We start from the raw sequence: 20,500 nt of genomic DNA on the forward strand, positions 1-20,500 counted from the left end.
GTTGCAATTTAAAAACATTATCTTTCATCAAGCAATAAATGATATAGATATAAAATTTTCAATGACTTTTTCTTAAGTGCAACAAAATGTACATTACATAAAATAAATCCAAGGTAATTTTTGGATTCAATTTAGATTAAATTTTTATACCTTATTTTGTAAAATTTATAAAAGTGCACTTTGAAGATAAATAAATTTCAAATTGAATCTTGTACCTTTATTTTTAAAGCCTAGAGTAAAACATTTTATTTAACAATTTTCATGCCTTGGATGAAATGCTTTTCTAACTTGTCTTTGTTATTTTTACTGAATAAGTTAAGAAAGAAATACGAAATAATAAAAAAAAATCGAAATACAAAATATTAAAAAAAAATAAAAGATTTGATTAATGGCAGAAAATTTATTCGTCACTAGAACTGCTGCTGGAAGAATCACTTGACATAATCTCAACATTTTCATTGTCTCGAGGTGTATGGTTTCGGACCGACTCAGTGGTGCCAGTGGTACTGGCCATCGCGGACGCGCTGGTTGGGATGAGACTGCTGTGTGCACTGGTGGTAAGGCCGAGCATGGGAGGAGGCGGGTCAAGCAGAGGTACAGATGAAGGGGGTGGTGGAGGTTGAACTGGGGGTGGAGGCTGGAGAGATGATGGCTGCCAGGACATTGATCCACTCTGTGCATTTTGCATATGATCTGAAACAAAGAAGAAAAGAAATTGAAAGAAGGTTTAGGGTTAGAAAGAAGAACGACTAATTGAAAATATTTAAATTTGTAGAGTAACAATTAGTGGTTACTGGATCGATATATTTGAACAGTCTTTGTTAGTAAATTTAGGAGTTCCAAAATTACTTGTTCAAATTTGGCATGAATACTAAAAACAATAAACAAACATGTATTATTGGTCAGAATTGTATCAAATTTTTGCATGCCAATAGAATATCAAAAATAATCTGACACATACACACACAGTTTTAGCATATCAAAGTTTGCAAATCAAATTTTATGACTAAACGACAATCAACACTCTCGCAATGCCATTCATCATTAATATATAGATGGTCCTTTCAAAATTTTAGAAACTTAATTCGTCTTAATGTAGATACCAGCCACAAAGATGAAATCTAAGATGCTAATGCAGTCCAAATAAAGCCACTAAGATGATTACAGAAACAAGAATAGATGTGTGTCAAACTGTAATTGTCAAAAGAAAGAAACATGTTCCAGTAATGAACATATCTAAAAATTACAAAAGAAATTATAAAGTAGAAAATTATTGATGAAAATAACTTTCAAAGGCATTTTGCTAAAAAAAGAAACCAGAGTTTGACTAATAACAATGGGAGGTAATAATTCTCTGAAATCTTAGGCCAATTTACCAAAATTCAATTTTTGCTACTTGTCTTCAACAACTGTTTTCATTATCAATTAATTTTCTACCTTATTGTTTTACATTGTTGTATATTGAAGGGAACAGCTCCCGGTTTTTAGTTAGAAATGAAGTAATTAAGATTGAATATTATTATCAAAGATGAATTCTGGAATCAAACACAGTTATTAAAAAGTTAAAATGAATACATTTTTGTTAGTTAGATACGATTCCAGGAATGCAGTGAATTATCCATTGTAGTGAATAATGCAAATTAGAAATAACTGACACAACAAAGAATGCGGGTAAACAGAAAGTTGTGTTGGTTTAATAATGGAATTAAAGAATGTTCACAGAGAAAATTTGGGAATTGTGTTGCCACGGCATGTGTTGGAAGCAACTGCATGTGCATGTGATTCACATGTTTGGCCCACGTGTTGACGTTACAAAGAAGTATAGAATTAATATATATATATATATACTTAAGTTAGACTAGAAGTCAGAGTCAGTTCAACTGAGTCCAGGAGAGAGAAACAGTTAGTCCAGCAGACTGACAGAGCTAGCCAAAACTCCTTAGGAACGAAAGGGTCAGAAAAAGATGACATTGTAACAATTTAGCAAGCATCGAATTCTAATCATCAGCTGGATGAATAAATGTCTTGTATTTTTTATGTAAGCCTGTTGTCTTCATTCATCATTCAACCACAAGGTAATGTGTTTTGTCTTCATCGTTTTGTATAAAGAACTTTGTATGAAAGCCTCCTTCCAAAGGTTGATTGTATCCCCCCTCTCTTCGATAATGTATTTCCTTCCTATTTAAAGAACTTGCATTACACTTCTGTTCCCATTTATCTCTCAGCTCCACTGTCATAAGAATTTGCCCTCTCTATCTCTTCTATTATAAATGTGGGCTCCCCAAGTATTGGGTCTCATCTTGTCTCATCTTTGTGTAACCCCACAACATCATCACTTTTGGCTGTGTTCATGACTATTGCTTTTATTTGAAATTCAACATTTTGATTTTCAAATTTTGTTCTAATAACAAAGAAGCACCAAAAACTTGCAGATTATGCAAAAAAAAAAAAAAAAAAAAAAATGATCTCCCCGATAAAATTGTCTCCGAGATGGGTATATTTGCTGATGATACCACGCACTATAGCAGGCACACAGGGAAAATGAATGAACATATATTCAAGGCAATGGCAGAAACCCCAGAGGAAAAAACTGTAATTGTCAAAAGAAAGAAACATGTCCCAGTAATGAACATATCTAAAAATTACAAAAAAATTTATAAAGTAGAAAATTATTGATGAAAATAGCTTTCAAAGGCTTTTTGCTAAAAAAAAAAAAAATACCAAAAGGAGTTCCTTTGGAATAGTGATTTTTTCTTATCGCTTGCACATTGATTACCCAAAAATCCATGACGCATTTCAAAATCCGTTGGATAAGGTCACCGTGGATCACTAAGCTTCTTTCCTTTAATTACAAGAAACCTGATCAACCACCAATAGCTATGGCTAAAGATAAATTACCTTCATTCAAACTCCTCAGCTTAACGTTCCCAGGGAACATGAGTTGGAGCACATACGTCAAGGGCATTGCTGCGGCTGCTGTAAGGAAGGCGAGCTCTCTCTACTGTACTAGAAAGTTACTTATGTCTGAAAGTATCCTGTACCTTTACAAGGCCACCATTCACCCATGTATGGAGTATTGTTGTCACATTTGGGCTGGTGCATCTGCTACTAGTCTCTCACTCCTGGATAGGGTTCAGAAGAGAGTCGCTAACCTAACAGGTCTCAAACTGTCAGCTAGGTTTCAGCCTCTCTCCCACTGATGAAATGTTGCATCCCTCTGCTTGTTTTACAAGTATTTTAATGGCATATGCTCCGACGAACTACAAGCCCTTCTACGCCCTCAATGTAAATACCCCCCCAACAAGCAGCAAAGTCTCACCACTACACAGTAGAGATACCCAGATGCCAGAAAGCCTTCTACTCCAATAGTTTCTTCCCTAGAACTGCTGGACTTTAGAATTCCCTTCTGGGTTCCTACTTACGACTGTACTGACATGCAGAAGTTCAAGTGTAATGTAAACGACATCTTGCTGCTTAACTCCCCGCAATTATGTCCCACATGCCTTGTTTGGGGTGAAAATGAAATGCAATAAAATAAAATAAAAATTTATCACAAAAGATTTGAAAAAAAATACTGAGTAGAAATTAAAAATAAAAAAATAAAAATATTTTCATCTTTTTTTTTTTATTACAATTCTACTCAATAATTTTCCATAATTTTTTTTTTTTGTAGATACTTATTTTTGCTGGATATATAAGTATATCAAAGAATTTTCCCATTATTTTATTTGAAACTATGATTTTCATTTGTGCCGAATATTATACAAGCACCTCTATTTATATTAATGGGTAACCACTTATAAAGGTGAGAAACCACTAGAGGATAAGGGTTAATGAGATGGATAGACTATAGTATGATGATGAATACTATGAGAGGGTTGAATTTCTTCACATACCACTCAGTCAAAACAACAGCAGATCCAGAAAGTAACATATATATATATATATATATATAAAGCATCAGATTTATTTAATTGGTTGGTTGGTTGTTTTTGTTTTACGGCATATCAACACTTTTCGGGTTATTTAATGCCGAATCCAAAGATTTTGAAGAAAATTTTTTAATAGAATATATTTGTTGTTTTCAAGTTGGTTTCTATTTAACCCATAGTTGGGACCCTAACAGGTACTACCACTCTGGGTCAGAGTGAACCTGGGAGCAATGGTAATTAAAGGGTAGCTCCACACTTCCCAAAGCCCGCAAGCTGGGGCCTCACCATCGGATATAGTTTAAGGTCATATCCAGGACCTATTTAATTGGATGAAAATTTAAACACATAAATTCTACTTACCCAAAAATCCATGACGCATTTCAAAATCCGTTGGATAAGGTCGCCGTGGATCACCTATAAATGGAAAAAACAAATTTCACAAAAAAAATAAATATAAATTTTTTAAATTAAAACTTATTGCCATTTATTATTATTTTTTATGTTTGTTACGCTGTCTGGACCATTTCCCTTTGAATCTTCTCAATTTTATGCTTAAAAGAAAAGAATATATGCACCATTAACACAATATTAAGAAAATTCTGTTGAATATTTAATCAAATAGTTCTAAAAAATATTGGTATTTATTGCAGTAAAAAGACAATGTAATCATCGAAATTTTCCAGACAGTTTACAGAAAACACTAAAAGATGCTAAAATATTGAGCCAATGAAATCGCAGCAGCCAACATCATTATTAAAAAAAAAAAAAAACATTCATTTGCTATCATTGATTTATAATTTAAAAACTAAATATGATCTTAATTTGAAAAACAAAAATCATTATAATTTTTTTTTTAATTTGCTATCAGTTGTTTCTTGTAAAAAAAATAAATATTTATTCATTAAACTTATCTTAAAATGACTTGGGTTTTGTTTCTCTTGATTTGAATTTTCTTAAAAGTTTCATAAAAGTTGTCCAATAATTATTCACTGCATTTTCTTCATAAAAAGAAATTGTTTTTATTTTTCTATTAATTTTTCATTGAACAAGTCGAGCATGTGGAGCCCACTCCATGAGTGAAAAATTTACTTTCACCATGACTAATGTTTGTGCAAAATTGTTTTAAAATCCAAGGCATTTATTGAGAAAAGTGCATACAAATGAACGGGCGGATGATTTGGGGGCAATTTTACCTCTATAATAGCCCCTGTGGGGGCAACCAGAGTTATCTTATAAAATCACAAAACTTTTTAATACCCAGAAAATTCCAATAATATCACTATCCTTATTCTGCATAAGTACCAAATATCTCTTAATTTTTTGTTTACTATTATTTTTTAATTCATCTATTTCCATATTAAAATGTTATCTATCATATTTGGTCTTAAAACTTGATTGGAAAACTGAATCACACAAGTATATTATTCTATTAGCAAAACAAAAAAAAAATTTTAATTAGTTAATCTGCTTTGATAATTTTTCAAATTAAAAGATTCTTTTTTTTTTACTTTAAATCAAGAAAAACATAAAATAAATTAAAATTATAAATGATAATAAAAATATAAAATCCAGCATCTGACTACTTATTTACAGCCTACTGCATATCTAGCTCCCCCAAAAGATATTCCAATCAAGCAGGATCTCTCTTCACCCGACTGAACAGATACTATACTTTGAATTATTTATTTTCACTTACAAATTAGGCACCAAGCCATCAATAGTTTCAGGAGTAAGACAGGGGAGATGGATGGGCTCCAATGGTCTTTCACTTTTAACTAGACAAATTTTGACCATTTCGTTCAAGCATTGTAGACTTCATCTATTGTCGATCAATTTTATTATAACAGTCACTGTTATACAACATTTACTTCATGAACTAATCTACCTTAAATATTCCAAATGGTTAAAAATCAATTTTATTTTATTTAAAAAAAGGATGCCCAAATGGCGGCAACTACATTAATGCAATGCAAGATAAGCGGAGAATAACAAGGGACGTAACTCTGCTCAAAAAGAATTGTGTCCCTTTCTTTATTGGGTTTCTTTGTATGTCAGAATCTTAAGGCCAAAATTAACGTTTACAAAAATCATTTTTTTCCCCCTTGTTTGTTAGTATCCAAATTGTTAATGCTTGGCGTTTGGTTAGGGTTCAATTATTGGTGCTCACACATTCATCAACAAACTACTCCAGTTTCAGTTCTATCAACTAAGTTTTTTTGTGTTTTTTATTATTTTTTTGTTTTTATTAATGGATCACCACTTACAAAGGCCACTCGATGGTAAACGTTAATGAGATTGTGAGTTGGATGATGATTGGATAGAATTGATTATTTAATTTGATTATTGAAGATGGCTCGACAAGTATCTGCTAACATTGAACTGTAATAAACATGTTGTAGTCAGTCGGGAAGCAGTCTCGCAGTACTGTGTTCCACAGATGAGAAGTTTTTAGAAAGAAACTCTGTTCATGGAAATTTTGTTTAGTTTTCAGATGAAGAAAGAAAAATTGCTGCCAGTGGTTGTAGCTAGACAAGTTTTTTTGCTGGGAATGTTTTTTTCCTTGGGCAGAGATACCATGAAAATAACGATAGAGTAGAGAAAGTAGCAACGTATCTGCTGTAGGAAAGGGGCTTTAGATTGGGAAGTCAAGGTAAGAAAGAATGCTATCAGCTGCACCTCCCCAGGTATGGCAGCAGTAATTAATCTTAGATCTATCCAACTCTTATAAAGGTAGAGTATTGCATCTGGAGTGATACAATGATCCAAATATTTTTTTGAAGGACCTTCCAAATCGGCTGAAAAATGACACATTAATTATTGGTGCTTATTTTTTATTGAAATCAAGTGAAATATAACAGTTTGAAATAAAATAGCAGTAAAACTTATGAATATACCTATTTAACAGTGAAATATATTAGTGTTAACCAAAAATTATGGAAAATTAGTGAGCATTGAAAATTGGGATTAAAAAAAATAATAATAAAGCATCATGTTATCTGGTTTCTAATAATATTAAAATTAATAGAAATCCACTGTTAAGAAGCACGGTGAAAATGAAATTCAGCTGTCATGTTTTGAATTTCATTTCACCGTGCTTCTTAACAGTGGAGTTCTATTAATTTTAACACGTGTGCACATGATGAAGCGGAAAACACAAAATCTCTGTCTTCGACATCTAGAGACTGGTTAGTAAAAAGAAAGAAATATTACCTAAACCTTCTTGGTATAATAAGCCAAAAATTAGAAGTTTTAAATAAATACATATTTATTTAAAAAATACAAAATACTGCACAAGTCTGATCTTTTAACAGTCAGGTCTTGAATTTCTAATAAATATTGATGTTTTTACTGTAGTAAAATTGATCTGCATATTTGTACACACGTACCAGCACATCTCACTACGACTATCAGATATTCAAAAACAGTTTCTTTAACAACACAGGAAGAAATTGTCAATCTTTGACAATGTTGTAAGATCTCAACAATGGAAAAAAAAAAAAAAAAAAAAAAACTATCAGTATTATCCTGAGGAAGGCTGATGGAGCCAAAACATCGGATTAAAAAAAAAAATTTTTTAAAAAAAAGGTATAAATAAATAATTTGCATATTTGAAACAAATCTGGTTTCTCAAGGGATTGTCAAATTTCTGATGCTTCTACTGTAATAAAATTAATCTCAAAATTAATTCATTATTTGGAGTCCACGGATTCTGAATGATAAGACTGTGTGGCAATGCATGGTGAAAAAGAAAAAGAGTCTTCTATGCCATGTTGGCTTTTGTTCAGAATTTGTGGACTTCAAATAGTAAATTAATTTTATTTTTTATTAAAATACTAGAAGAATTTTCAGCAATTTTTTGCATACATTAATATTTTTCATTGATATGCATATCCATAAGTTTTCCTGTTATTTTATTTCAACTACAAACTTTCATATCAGTGTCCATGAAAATAAAAACCCAAATATTCATTCCAAACACAACATAGGTAATTTTTTTATTGAAATTACTCCTGACAAGATGCAAAAAGCTACCAAGAATGAAAGGTGATTATCGCAAAGACAGTTAATGCATATAGACTTTAGTCTTTCAAATACCTAATCTATAAATAGGAGGAAAAACAGTCAGCAGGAAGAGAGTTCCACAAGCGTGCAGTTCTAGAAAATAAATTACTTGAATAGGAAGCTGTATTAAAATAAAGACAATACGGTGAAACGAGCTGGAACAAATGGAACCAGGTAATAGATCAGATGATTCTGAAGTACACATGCCATAATAGTATTCACAGAAAAGACTAAGACTAGCAACATCACATCTGTAAGAAAGAGGTTGCAGAGAATATAAGGTGTGGCCAATCAAATTATAGATACCTTTCTGAAATTTATCACAAACCTTTGGCGCTTCTACAGAATTGGAACAAGATTTTCAGAAACCGGAAAACTGAATTTCACATGAAAACAATGGTATCTACACATTCCTCATATTTTTAAGATGATTATATCCAAAAATTACGAAAATCGATAAAGTAGAAAATTATTTATTAAAGAAAATAAAATAGAATTTGAGGAAAATGATCATAAAACACAGGAGAGTTCAACAGGGAAGTAATTTTCCGTTCAAATTAAACAAAGATGATGGCAAATTTTCACCTGCAATATTCAGGTAATATTCAGGTAATTTCGATTGCATAATTTGGAAGCTACCATTGTAATTTATTAGAATTGAAAAAAAAAACAGTTGAAACCATTTTTTTTTTTTTTATCTGAAAAGTCCATTTATCGACTACCAAATCTCGTCCCAATAATGTAGAAGTATGAACCGTTTTTTTTTTTTGTTTTTTGTTGTTTTGTTTTTTTTTAACATAGGAATCACCACTTATCAAGGCCCGGGGGCTACTTGAGAATAAGGGTTATTTGAATCTGATAGAGTTCATTGGTCAATGAGATTATAAAGTAGTAAACATAAGTAGAGGAAATTTTGTAAATTGGATTACTTAGGGGGACGGTTCATCAAGAACTTGTTTACATTGGACTTGAAGACAATCAAATTAAAATAGAACAGATTCACCAACCCAAATATGACAACAGTACTGCATACAAGGTCTGATAGTAGGTTTGTAGAAATAGAGAATAGCCTTAGGTGGAGAGAACCGATTAAACAAAAACCAGAAAGAGCAATGGATTTAATATTATATTATAGAAAAGACTAGCATCAGCATGTCTGTGAAAGAGAGGGTGCAGAGATTTACTAAGAGATTCGTTGATTTTTTCATAGGAGAATTGGGAATGCTAAAACCAACACAGCTTCAAGGAATCTTTGTTTTTTGTTTTTTTAATACCATATTTTTACTGCTTTTTTTTTTTTGTAAAGAAAACACAACTTTGAGGAATTGCAAGAAAAGAAAAATGCGATTATTTTTTTATCTTAAAAAAAAAAAAAAAATGAATTTTGCCAATGCTGAAACTGTTCACATACAAATTATCAAAGGTTAGTTTTCCTTTAAAACATTTACAAATAACTGACAACAAACTTTATGTTTCATTATTAAAGATTCAAGTACATTTAAAAGGAATTAAAATTGATATAAAGGGTGCCCACAAAGTCTGGCTACATAATCTAAAGGGTGCCCAAAAAGTCTGGCTACATAATCTAAAGGGTGCCCACGAAGTCTGGCTGCATAATCTAAAGGGTGCCCATAAAATCTGGTTGCATAATCTACATGGTGTCCACAAAGTCTGGCTACATAATCTAAAGGGTGCCCACAAAGTCTGGCTACATAATCTAAAGGGTGCCCACAAAGTCTGGCTACATAATCTAAAGGGTGCCCACAAAGTCTGGCTACATAATCTAAAGAGTGCCCACAATGTCTGGCTACATAATCTAAAGGGTGCCCACAAAGTCTGGCTGCATAATTTAAAGGGTGCCCATAAAGTTTGGCTGCATAATCTAAAGGGTGTCCACAAAGTCTGGCAGCATAATCTAAAGGGTGCCCACAAAGTCTGGCTACATAATCTAAAGGGTGCCCACAAAGTCTGGTTACATAATCTAAAGGGTGCCCACAAAGTCTGGCTACATAATCTAAAGGGTGCCCACAAAGTCTGGTTACATAATCTAAAGGGTGCCCACAAAGTCTGGCAGCATAATCTAAAGGGTGCCCACAAAGTCTGGTTACATAATCTAAAGGGTGCCCACAAAGTCTGGCTACATAATCTAAAGGGTGCCCACAAAGTCTGGTTACATAATCTAAAGGGTGCCCACAAAGTCTGTCTACATAATCTAAAGGGTGCCCACAAAGTCTGGCTACATAATCTAAAGGGTGCCCACAAAGTCTGGCTACATAATCTAAAGGGTGCCCACAAAGTCTGTCTACATAATCTAAAGGGTGCCCAAAAAGTCTGGCTACATAATCTAAAGGGTGCCCACAAAGTCTGGCTACATAATCTAAAGGGTGCCCACAAAGTCTGGCTACATAATCTAAAGGGTGTCCACAAGTCTGGCAGCATAATCTAAAGGGTGCCCACAAAGTCTGGTTACATAATCTAAAGGGTGCCCACAAAGTCTGGCTACATAATCTAAAGGGTGCCCACAAAGTCTGGTTACATAATCTAAAGGGTGCCCACAAAGTCTGGCTACATAATCTAAAGGGTGCCCACAAAGTCTGGTTACATAATCTAAAGGGTGCCCACAAAGTCTGGTTACATAATCTAAAGGGTGCCCACAAAGTCTGGCTACATAATCTAAAGGGTGCCCACAAAGTCTGGCTTCATAATCTAAAGGGTGCCCATAAAATCTGGTTGCATAATCTACATGGTGTCCACAAAGTCTGGCTACATAATCTAAAGGGTGCCCACAAAGTCTGGCTACATAATCTAAAGGGTGCCCACAAAGTCTGGCTACATAATCTAAAGGGTGCCCACAAAGTCTGGCTACATAATCTAAAGAGTGCCCACAATGTCTGGCTACATAATCTAAAGGGTGCCCACAAAGTCTGGCTGCATAATTTAAAGGGTGCCCATAAAGTTTGGCTGCATAATCTAAAGGGTGTCCACAAAGTCTGGCAGCATAATCTAAAGGGTGCCCACAAAGTCTGGCTACATAATCTAAAGGGTGCCCACAAAGTCTGGTTACATAATCTAAAGGGTGCCCACAAAGTCTGGCTACATAATCTAAAGGGTGCCCACAAAGTCTGGCTACATAATCTAAAGGGTGCCCACAAAGTCTGGTTACATAATCTAAAGGGTGCCCACAAAGTCTGGCAGCATAATCTAAAGGGTGCCCACAAAGTCTGGTTACATAATCTAAAGGGTGCCCACAAAGTCTGGCTACATAATCTAAAGGGTGCCCACAAAGTCTGGTTACATAATCTAAAGGGTGCCCACAAAGTCTGTCTACATAATCTAAAGGGTGCCCACAAAGTCTGGCTACATAATCTAAAGGGTGCCCACAAAGTCTGGCTACATAATCTAAAGGGTGCCCACAAAGTCTGTCTACATAATCTAAAGGGTGCCCAAAAAGTCTGGCTACATAATCTAAAGGGTGCCCACAAAGTCTGGCTACATAATCTAAAGGGTGCCCACAAAGTCTGGCTACATAATCTAAAGGGTGTCCACAAGTCTGGCAGCATAATCTAAAGGGTGCCCACAAAGTCTGGTTACATAATCTAAAGGGTGCCCACAAAGTCTGGCTACATAATCTAAAGGGTGCCCACAAAGTCTGGTTACATAATCTAAAGGGTGCCCACAAAGTCTGGCTACATAATCTAAAGGGTGCCCACAAAGTCTGGTTACATAATCTAAAGGGTGCCCACAAAGTCTGGTTACATAATCTAAAGGGTGCCCACAAAGTCTGGCTACATAATCTAAAGGGTGCCCACAAAGTCTGGCTTCATAATCTAAAGGGTGCCCACAAAGTCTGGTTACATAATCTAAAGGGTGCCTACAAAGTCTGTCTACATAATCTAAAGGGTGCCCACAAAGTCTGTCTACATAATCTAAAGGGTGCCCACAAAGTCTGGCTACATAATCTAAAGGGTGCCCACAAAGTCTGGCTACATAATCTAAAGGGTGCCCACAAAGTCTGGCTACATAATCTAAAGGGTGCCCACAAAGTCTGGTTACATAATCTAAAGGGTGCCCACAAAGTCTGGTTACATAATCTAAAGGGTGCCCACAAAGTCTGGTTACATAATCTAAAGGGTGCCCACAAAGTCTGGCTACATAATCTAAAGGGTGCCCACAAAGTCTGGCTACATAATCTAAAGGGTGCCCACAAAGTCTGGCTACATAATCTAAAGGGTGCCCACAAAGTCTGGCTGCATAATCTAAAGGGTGTCCACAAAGTCTGGCAGCATAATCTAAAGGGTGCCCACAAAGTCTGGTTACATAATCTAAAGGGTGCCCACAAAGTCTGGCTACATAATCTAAAGGGTGCCCACAAAGTCTGGTTACATAATCTAAAGGGTGCCCACAAAGTCTGGCTACATAATCTAAAGGGTGCCCACAAAGTCTGGCTACATAATCTAAAGGGTGCCCACAAAGTCTGGTTACATAATCTAAAGGGTGCCCACAAAGTCTGTCTACATAATCTAAAGGGTGCCCACAAAGTCTGGCTACATAATCTAAAGGGTGTCCACAAAGTCTGGTTACATAATCTAAAGGGTGCCCACAAAGTCTGTCTACATAATCTAAAGGGTGCCCACAAAGTTTGGCGACATAATCTAAAGGGTGCCCACAAAGTCTGGTTACATAATCTAAAGGGTGCCCACAAAGTCTGTCTACATAATCTAAAGGGTGCCCACAAAGTCTGGCTACATAATCTAAAGGGTGCCCACAAAGTCTGGCTACATAATCTAAAGGGTGGCCACAAAGTCTGGCTGCATAATCTAAAGGGTGCCCACAACGTCTGGCTGCATAATCTAAAGGGTGCCCACAAAGTCTGGCTACATATTCTAAAGGGTGTCCACAAAGTCTGGCTACATAATCTACATGGTGTCCACAAAGTCTGGCTACAGACTTTGTGGACACCATGTATATTCATGCTTGTGGTCTCATGCAAAAAGGCACGAAAGGATGTTATTGGATACAAGAAGAAATATTTTATTTGAATCTGACAGAGTTCTTGTGGCAGAGACAAGAAACTGGTTAAATATTTCCAAAAAACATTGATTTGTATTAGGAAGCAATACCTAATTTACAGTCATAAAGTACAAAAATTGTTTTATGTAAACTAGAAAACATTCAGTTTTGTTTGATAAAAAATTCACTGTTACATTTTAAAAAAAAAGTCATTGCAGCCATTTTGTTTTTAAATGTTTACCTTTTTTAATAAAAATTATAATTCCTCCGCAATTATTACATTTTCACTCTTTTTTGCTTACATTCTTCATCCTTAATGTTATAAACTTTTAAATTAAAAATAAATTGTTGCAGCTTTTATTTTTAAATGTTTTCATTTTTATATTTTACTAGCGAGGGGTACCCAGCGTTGCCCGGGTGTTTGTAGGTGTGTGTGAAAAAAAACAGGTGCCCGTGAAAAAAAAACAAAGCCTTGACGACGCGCAGTTGGAAAATAGTAAAGTGTGAAAAAAAACAAAACAGGTGCTCGTTTTTGATTGACGTGACGGCGATTTTGTGCGGGACAGTTTTTAATGAGGTCAATAAATCGGTTTGTTTGTTTTTAAAAACCTGCTCCCCCATCTGATATGACGAAGTCGACAAACGTTCACTGGCTCTGGGCCTGTTATTAGAGTAGAGTTTCGCTTTTTGTTTATACCGAAAACCGAATGTAACGCGGGGAAATGTGGAATAATTAATGTTCGAAAGTCAATAAAATTAAATAGACAGGCGAGCTCCGTGGTTAAGTGTGAGATATTACAATTCATAGATGATATAAAAAGTTTTAAGAAGTTGTGAACCGAGCGAGCGCTTCTCTGAAAGAAGCCTTTTGTGGACATCGAGGAAAAGCATACATACATACATACATACATACATACATACATTTTCGCTTTTATATTTATAGATAAACAAATCGTTTTTTTAATAAAAATTACAATTCTTCTATCGTTGCATTTTCCTTCTATTTCATAGTCTTAAACATTATATTTTTAAAAACTTTTGTTTAAAAAAAAAATCATTTTTTGTAAAACAAAAAAAAGAGTTGCATCTTTCTTTTATTTCTCAACGTTGCATTTTCTTAATAAAAAAAAAAGTGGTCAACAGTTTTAGGGTCCAAAATTCTTATATGAATAAATGAACGAATTTCTTAGTAAAATGGAGTTATCTCCCTCAGACCAGTGACGAATTGCTCAAAACCAATGAATAGTGTTGCTTGGTCATCAGCAACTAGTTTTTCCCCTTGGAGAAAATGCAAAAAAGAAATTCTAATCTAATAGACTCCACTCTGTCAAGTTCTAATCTTCATCACATCAATGTTTAATGCTTGTGCTTTTTTTTTTTTTTTTTTTTACACAGGCATCACATTATCAAGACCAAGAGGCCACTCAAGGATAAGGGTTAAAGAGTGTACAGTAGAAATTGGACATTATAGTAATCATTAGTAATGAAAATTTGGTAAAGTTGATAACTTATATGGAACGGCTCATCAAGAACTTATTTACGTTAGACTTGAAGACAACCATATTGTAGTCAGCCGGAAAGCAGGAAAACGGAAGACAATTCCACAGGCGTGCAGTTCTAAGAAAAAAGCTTTGTTCATGGAATCTACGTTTAGGTTTAGGCACAGATAAAGAGTGGGGGGAATTATTGATAGTGTTTACAGCTAGACGAGTGTTTCTTGTGAAAGTTTGGCGAACTTTAATGTAATGTGAACAAACATCTTACTGCCCATCTCCTTACTCAGGTTCATCTCCCTATAAATCAGGCCTCTATCACAGTAACCCATAAAGCTTCAATGTTAATATGCCATGTTTGAAATGAACAAAAATAAAAAATTAATTTTTAAAATTAATTTAAATTTTCAATCTAAATTTTTTTATAAATTAACACACTTGGTATAAGTTTATCAATAAGCAATCTTTTGTTCCTTAAAATATTCTCTCAGTCACAGATGTGATGTTGCTAGTCTCAGTCTTTTCTATAAATACTATTATGTCATGTGTTCTTTAGAATTGTCTGATCTATTTCCTGCTTTCTTTGTTCCAGCCTGTTTGACCTGTTGATCTAGTAGTCGCCATCAATTTGCTGTTTTAATACTGTTATATACTCGGTTGTATTTTTAGAAGACTACCAAATATGGATATGTTTTATACTGGTGGTATTAAGATGACATATATTCTGCATTGTTGTTGTTCGTTTTAGGAGATTAGAGTCTTAGGGTGATATCTAGAGACAGTCTTAGGTGTGTTCATGTTGTAAGAGATAGCATATTGGAGACATAAACAGGTATATATAAAGAGAGAGACAGTTCTGTATATATATAATAGACAGTGTACATGTTACTACAAGAGAACCAATTCAACGAGAGGAGATTTATGAATATCTTGATAGATAGACCGAGAGATAGTGCGTTTGACATTTACATTTTGATAGTTGTGCATATAATATAAACACGTTACCTTTCTCGTTGTAATGATGAACACAGAAGGCGCAGATACACAAAGATGATGACGTCCTTTATTTCATGACCGGTCCATGATTTCGCGTGAGGAATTCAAAGTTTCTTTACATGGTTATTTCTAAAACCCTCTCACTTCTAGAGGGTGTTTTGATTCTAACGGAGAATCGGTCTGAACCTCTCTGCTTCTCTCCGACTCTTCTCCCAGACTGCATCTAAAAACTCTACCTATATTGAGAACTCGTCATGTCATCGCATGATTAAACATGTGCTCATCAAGCACGTTGGTAGACATATGTCACGTTGCCAAATTTGACATGACCCCGAGTTCAGTAACCTACTTTTCAAATAACATTTTTACAAAATATGTTTATAATTTCAATTGACGATAAAATTCCTTAACCGAAACAAATTTCATTATTACATTCCTTTTCCATATACAGATATGTAAGCTAAACAATTGCAATTCCTTATTTCAATAAGATTATGTATTTATTTTAACTTATGATTGGAATTTTCAATTCCAAATCTAGCTTTGCAAGTTCGAATCCTTGACTATCCTATTTCATATTTACATTTAACTAATTCCCTATTTTTTTTTTACTTACATGAAAAGGGGACAGCCCTTTTATCATGTAACAATACCTCATTGTAATACAACTTTCTATTCCAGGAACTTTTTTCCAAGAACTGCTACCTTGTAGAACTCTCTTCCTACTGGCCATTTTCCTTTGACCTTTTCAAAACTAAGGCCAATAGGCATTGCCTGTCTTTGCGATAATCATCTCTCGTTCTTGGTAACTTCATGCGTTGTCTGCAGTAATTCCCATCTAATATATATAAAAACCAAAATGTTTGTGTGTGTGTGTGTGTGTGTGTGTGTGTGTGTGTGTGTGTGTGTGTGTGTGTGTGTGTGTGTGTGTGTGTGCATTTTCGTGTATGTCAGAGAAAGGCTTTTTTCCAAGAAGCGATCGATCGGCTCACAACTTCTTAAAACTTTATATCGCGTCGAAATCATAATATCTACGAGTTAACAACGGGGGTCGCCTGTCTATTTAATTTGCCCGACTTTCAAAAGTTAAATATTCAACATTTTTCAATCACCGCATGTGGATTCGACTTTTTCGTATAAAAACAACCACCCGCAGTAAATAAAATACTGCTCTGCACTGAAAGTTGACCTCATTAAGTCGTCAAGTACGGGCACCTGCCAATTCTTAATCTTACTTAAATAAATTCAAACATGTTTCCGTTAAATGTCACACGTTTTTTTTTCACACTTCATTATTTTCCAACTGCGCGTCAAGGCTTCGGATTCAATCCTTCTTACATACCTACCAAAACTTTTTTTTTTTTTTTTAAAACAAACACCCGGGCAACGATTTTTGTTTTGATTTACCCAAAAACACACACACTTCCAAACACCCAGGCAACGTCAGATACCCCCCTCCCTGCTAGTAAATATATAAAAGAAATGGGGGGAGGGGGGCATCCAGACTTCATGACACGAAAATTCACACTCCTATCTGATGATCATAAACACATGTTTGCATACACACGTTTCTTCTTATCAAACAACAGGGAGGACTGGTAGGCAGAGTCATCACGTTTTTCTGGTTTGTTTGTTTTTTTGTCCAGTCTTCGACACGGTCCAGAATTATCTTTAGAAAGCTTAAAATCAAAAAGTGGCTTCATACCTCGTGTGAAGATATTCCCATATAAAATCTTTAAAAAAAGAATAAAAAATAATACATCACTTTTAAAACTAAATAAGATGTGGTTTTCTTCTCATCTTACCTGGTGCCCACGTGACAGGGGCAGCAATTGCATTACTGGCACTGATTCTGTGAGCAAATTTGATGAGTTCTTCTGAAGAAATGGTCTTCTTGTTGGCTTGGGCAATCGAGTTTAACTTCTGCTTCGCTTGGTAGATAGCAGTTGCCTATCGCAAAAGACAAAAAGGTTTTGTTTCAGATACAAGAATTTATTACATTTTCACACAAGGACCCTCGGGATAGTGGATAAAGTACTTGGTAAAAATTCAGTTGTAAACTCTACTCTTCTGGAAGTTGAAGGTTCAATTCTCAGTGCAAACAACACTCAAAATATAATTGCAAATTGTTTAAGATTTCTACCTAGTCATGGCTGATGGAACAAAAGCATACTACCATCATTAAATAAAGGATTCCATTCAAAATTCTGTGCAGATTCCTATACACTTTAAGGTCACAGGTTACATCGACCGAAACATGAAAATAGCACTCAAGATGAGAACAGTAGTCCGAAGAATCCAAATACAAAAATAATAAGATTTATATTTCTATATAAAGTTAGGTATGTCACTATTTGTATATGACATAATCACGTTCACACACCGGTTCTTATCAGATCACTAAAATTAAGCAACGCTGAACCTGGCTTACTAGCCAGGCTCAGCGTTGCTAAATTTTAGATAAATAACCATTTGGGAATTCTAGTCGCTGTATGTGCTCTCCGCTTATCTCAGCATTGTTTCCAATCACCCTGAACCTCCACTTGCCAATAATATTTAACATCACTGACTCAGGAGAGGTGTGGTTCGAGATTATGCAACTCTTGCCACAAAAATTCCACGCACGTGCACCCTTACAGTGGGTATCCAGTCTATCAAGATTGAAGGAAGCTACAATATTTGTATACGAGTCACTCCGAGACCAATAAACCAATTGTTATGAATTTTTACAACACAACTGCTAGGCATAAGGATAGGTAATGTGGGCTATATTTAGTTTTATGTAGCTATTTAGGTAAAGAGAGGATGTTTCTTTCAAGTATTTTAAAGGATTTTATGGTAACATTTGAAAATTGAAATATTTCAGATTTACATCAAATTTGATCCTGTCATTAGATGCCAATTAAGCAAGATCATCAACAGATGTATATAAGTTTTTAATCTTTATAAATAGAAAATTAGATGTATTTGCGTGTGTGAAAATGTTTAACCGATAAGCCCTTAAACTACTGGTCACATAACACTGAAATTAAAAGGAAATAGTAATCATACACCAAACATGATTTACGAGTAAAATCTTTGTTTGGATGGATGAATAACATGTACAGAAGTCAGTAAGTTGAAATGCAAAATGTTCATTTTAACTTGCCAACATTTGTATCAGTTTCCGCAGGCCAATTAAGCAAGATCATCAACAGATGTATACATGTTTTTAATCTTTATAAATAGAACATGTATGTATGTTTAATTTTATAAATTTCTTATCTATCTGTCAAGTTGATTGATTGATTGGTTTTACGGCATATCAACCTATGTGGTCATTTAATGCCGAGTCCTTTTTTTTTTTTAAACTATTTTTTATGGGGGGGGGGGGACTTTTTCAGCCTTTCCTCCCTTTTTTTTATAAAATCGAACTAAGAAATTAAATGTTGTATTTATACATGGATGTGTATATTTGGGTGACTTTAAATTTCCTTAAATTTTCTTATATAAATTTACTTTCTTTAGGTATGCTAGAATATTTGTTGAGTTGACCTTTTCAAAAAGGTCCTCCATATTGCTTTCTGTATAATATAGTTTTCTAGTTGGGGCGAGGTCATCACACCCAACTAGGATATGTTTTACTGTGAGTGTCTCCTGGCATGGGATGCACTCTGGCGCCGATTCTCCATTTAGTATATAAGAATGAGTAAAGTTGGTGTGTCCTATGCGCAGCCAAGTCAGTATCACATCTTCTCGGCGTGATCTCTTGATGTCCGGACATCGTTCCTTAAGTTTAGGTTTGATTGAGTATAATTTGCTGCCCTCTTGCTGACTCTACCGCAGTTGCCATTTTTCCTGTATGTATGCTTTGATCTGGGGTCTAAGATCAGTATGTGGAATCTTAAAATTGTCAGTTGGAAGGTGAGAAGATCTTTTTGCAGCTGTATCTGCCCTGTCATTACCTTTGATCCCCACATGACTGGGGATCCAGACAAGAATAATGTTTTTAGTAGTTGAAAGGATATTGATTTTTTCTATTAATTTTGTTGTTAGTGGATTTTCTTGTTTTTGATTTTGTATAGATAATAGGACTGATAGAGAATCTGTGAGAATGATGAAGTTTTTGGTGGTTTCCTCTGAAATTATGTTGAGTGCTAGATCGATAGCTATAGTCTCTGCAGTGAATATAGATGCTTCATTTTGAAGATTTCTCTTCATTGTGGTTTGTGCAGAACAGAAAATTGCATAAAAGTATCGAGCTCTTTCATTTTTAAATTAGAAAAAAGGTGTTTGTACAGTATCCTACCCAGGAAATAAGGTACTTGTGCAGTATAGTACCCATATGAAAAACAAAGGAAATCTTACTCGCGCTGTATATAAAAGTAATCAAAACCGAAAATCATGTAATGACATTGAAATTAGAAATAAGGTGCATCTTCACTATAGCACTCTAATGTAAAAAAAAAAAACTCTGAACTAAGACATACGGAAAAGTTAGCACAACAGAATATTATGTAAAATCATTGAGTGGTTTCATCTATATATATGAAATAAGGTACTTTTACATTATCCTACCTAAGAAATAAGGTACTTGTGCAGATGGAAAACAAAGAAAATCCTACCTGAGCATATGGAAAACAAAGAAAATCCTACCTGAGACGTGCATAAAAATTATTAAAACTGAAAATCCCGAGTAGTACAACTTTTAAATGAGAAATAAGGTGCTTCTTCACTATAGAACCAACATGAAAAAACAAACAAATTCTTACTCTAGACGCACAAAAAATTTAGCACAACAGAAAATTACTTAAAAGTATCGAGTTCTTTCATTTTTTAATTAGAAAAAAGGTGTTTGTACAGTATCCTACCCAGAAAATAAGGTAGTAGTATGACATTTATATAAGAAATAAGGTGCTTCTTCATTATAGAACTCTGATGTAAAAACAAACAAACTCTTACCTATAACATACAGAAAAGTTAGCACAACAGAAAATTATGTAAATTATTTTAAATAAGGAAATTTTT

General features: G+C 34.5%; 1 protein-coding gene across 1 annotated transcript in view; it reads right to left on the reverse strand.

Moving 5' to 3' along the window:
• Positions 1-385: 385 nt before the first annotated feature.
• Positions 386-20,500, reverse strand: part of LOC145287854 (mediator of RNA polymerase II transcription subunit 4-like) — a 41,329-nt gene continuing 21,214 nt past the window's right edge. Inside the window, exons 4-6 of the mRNA XM_080135734.1 lie at positions 17,299-17,443; positions 4,293-4,346; positions 386-693 (exon numbers count right to left, since the gene is read on the reverse strand). Of these exons, the coding sequence (XP_079991860.1) occupies positions 401-693; positions 4,293-4,346; positions 17,299-17,443 (492 nt within the window). The 3' untranslated portion in view covers positions 386-400. The remainder of the gene's footprint in view (positions 694-4,292; positions 4,347-17,298; positions 17,444-20,500) is intronic.

This window comes from Euprymna scolopes, chromosome 11, assembly GCF_053919585.1.
Source record: "Euprymna scolopes isolate OS-2025 chromosome 11, ASM5391958v1, whole genome shotgun sequence".
Lineage (NCBI taxonomy): Eukaryota > Metazoa > Mollusca > Cephalopoda > Sepiida > Sepiolidae > Euprymna > Euprymna scolopes.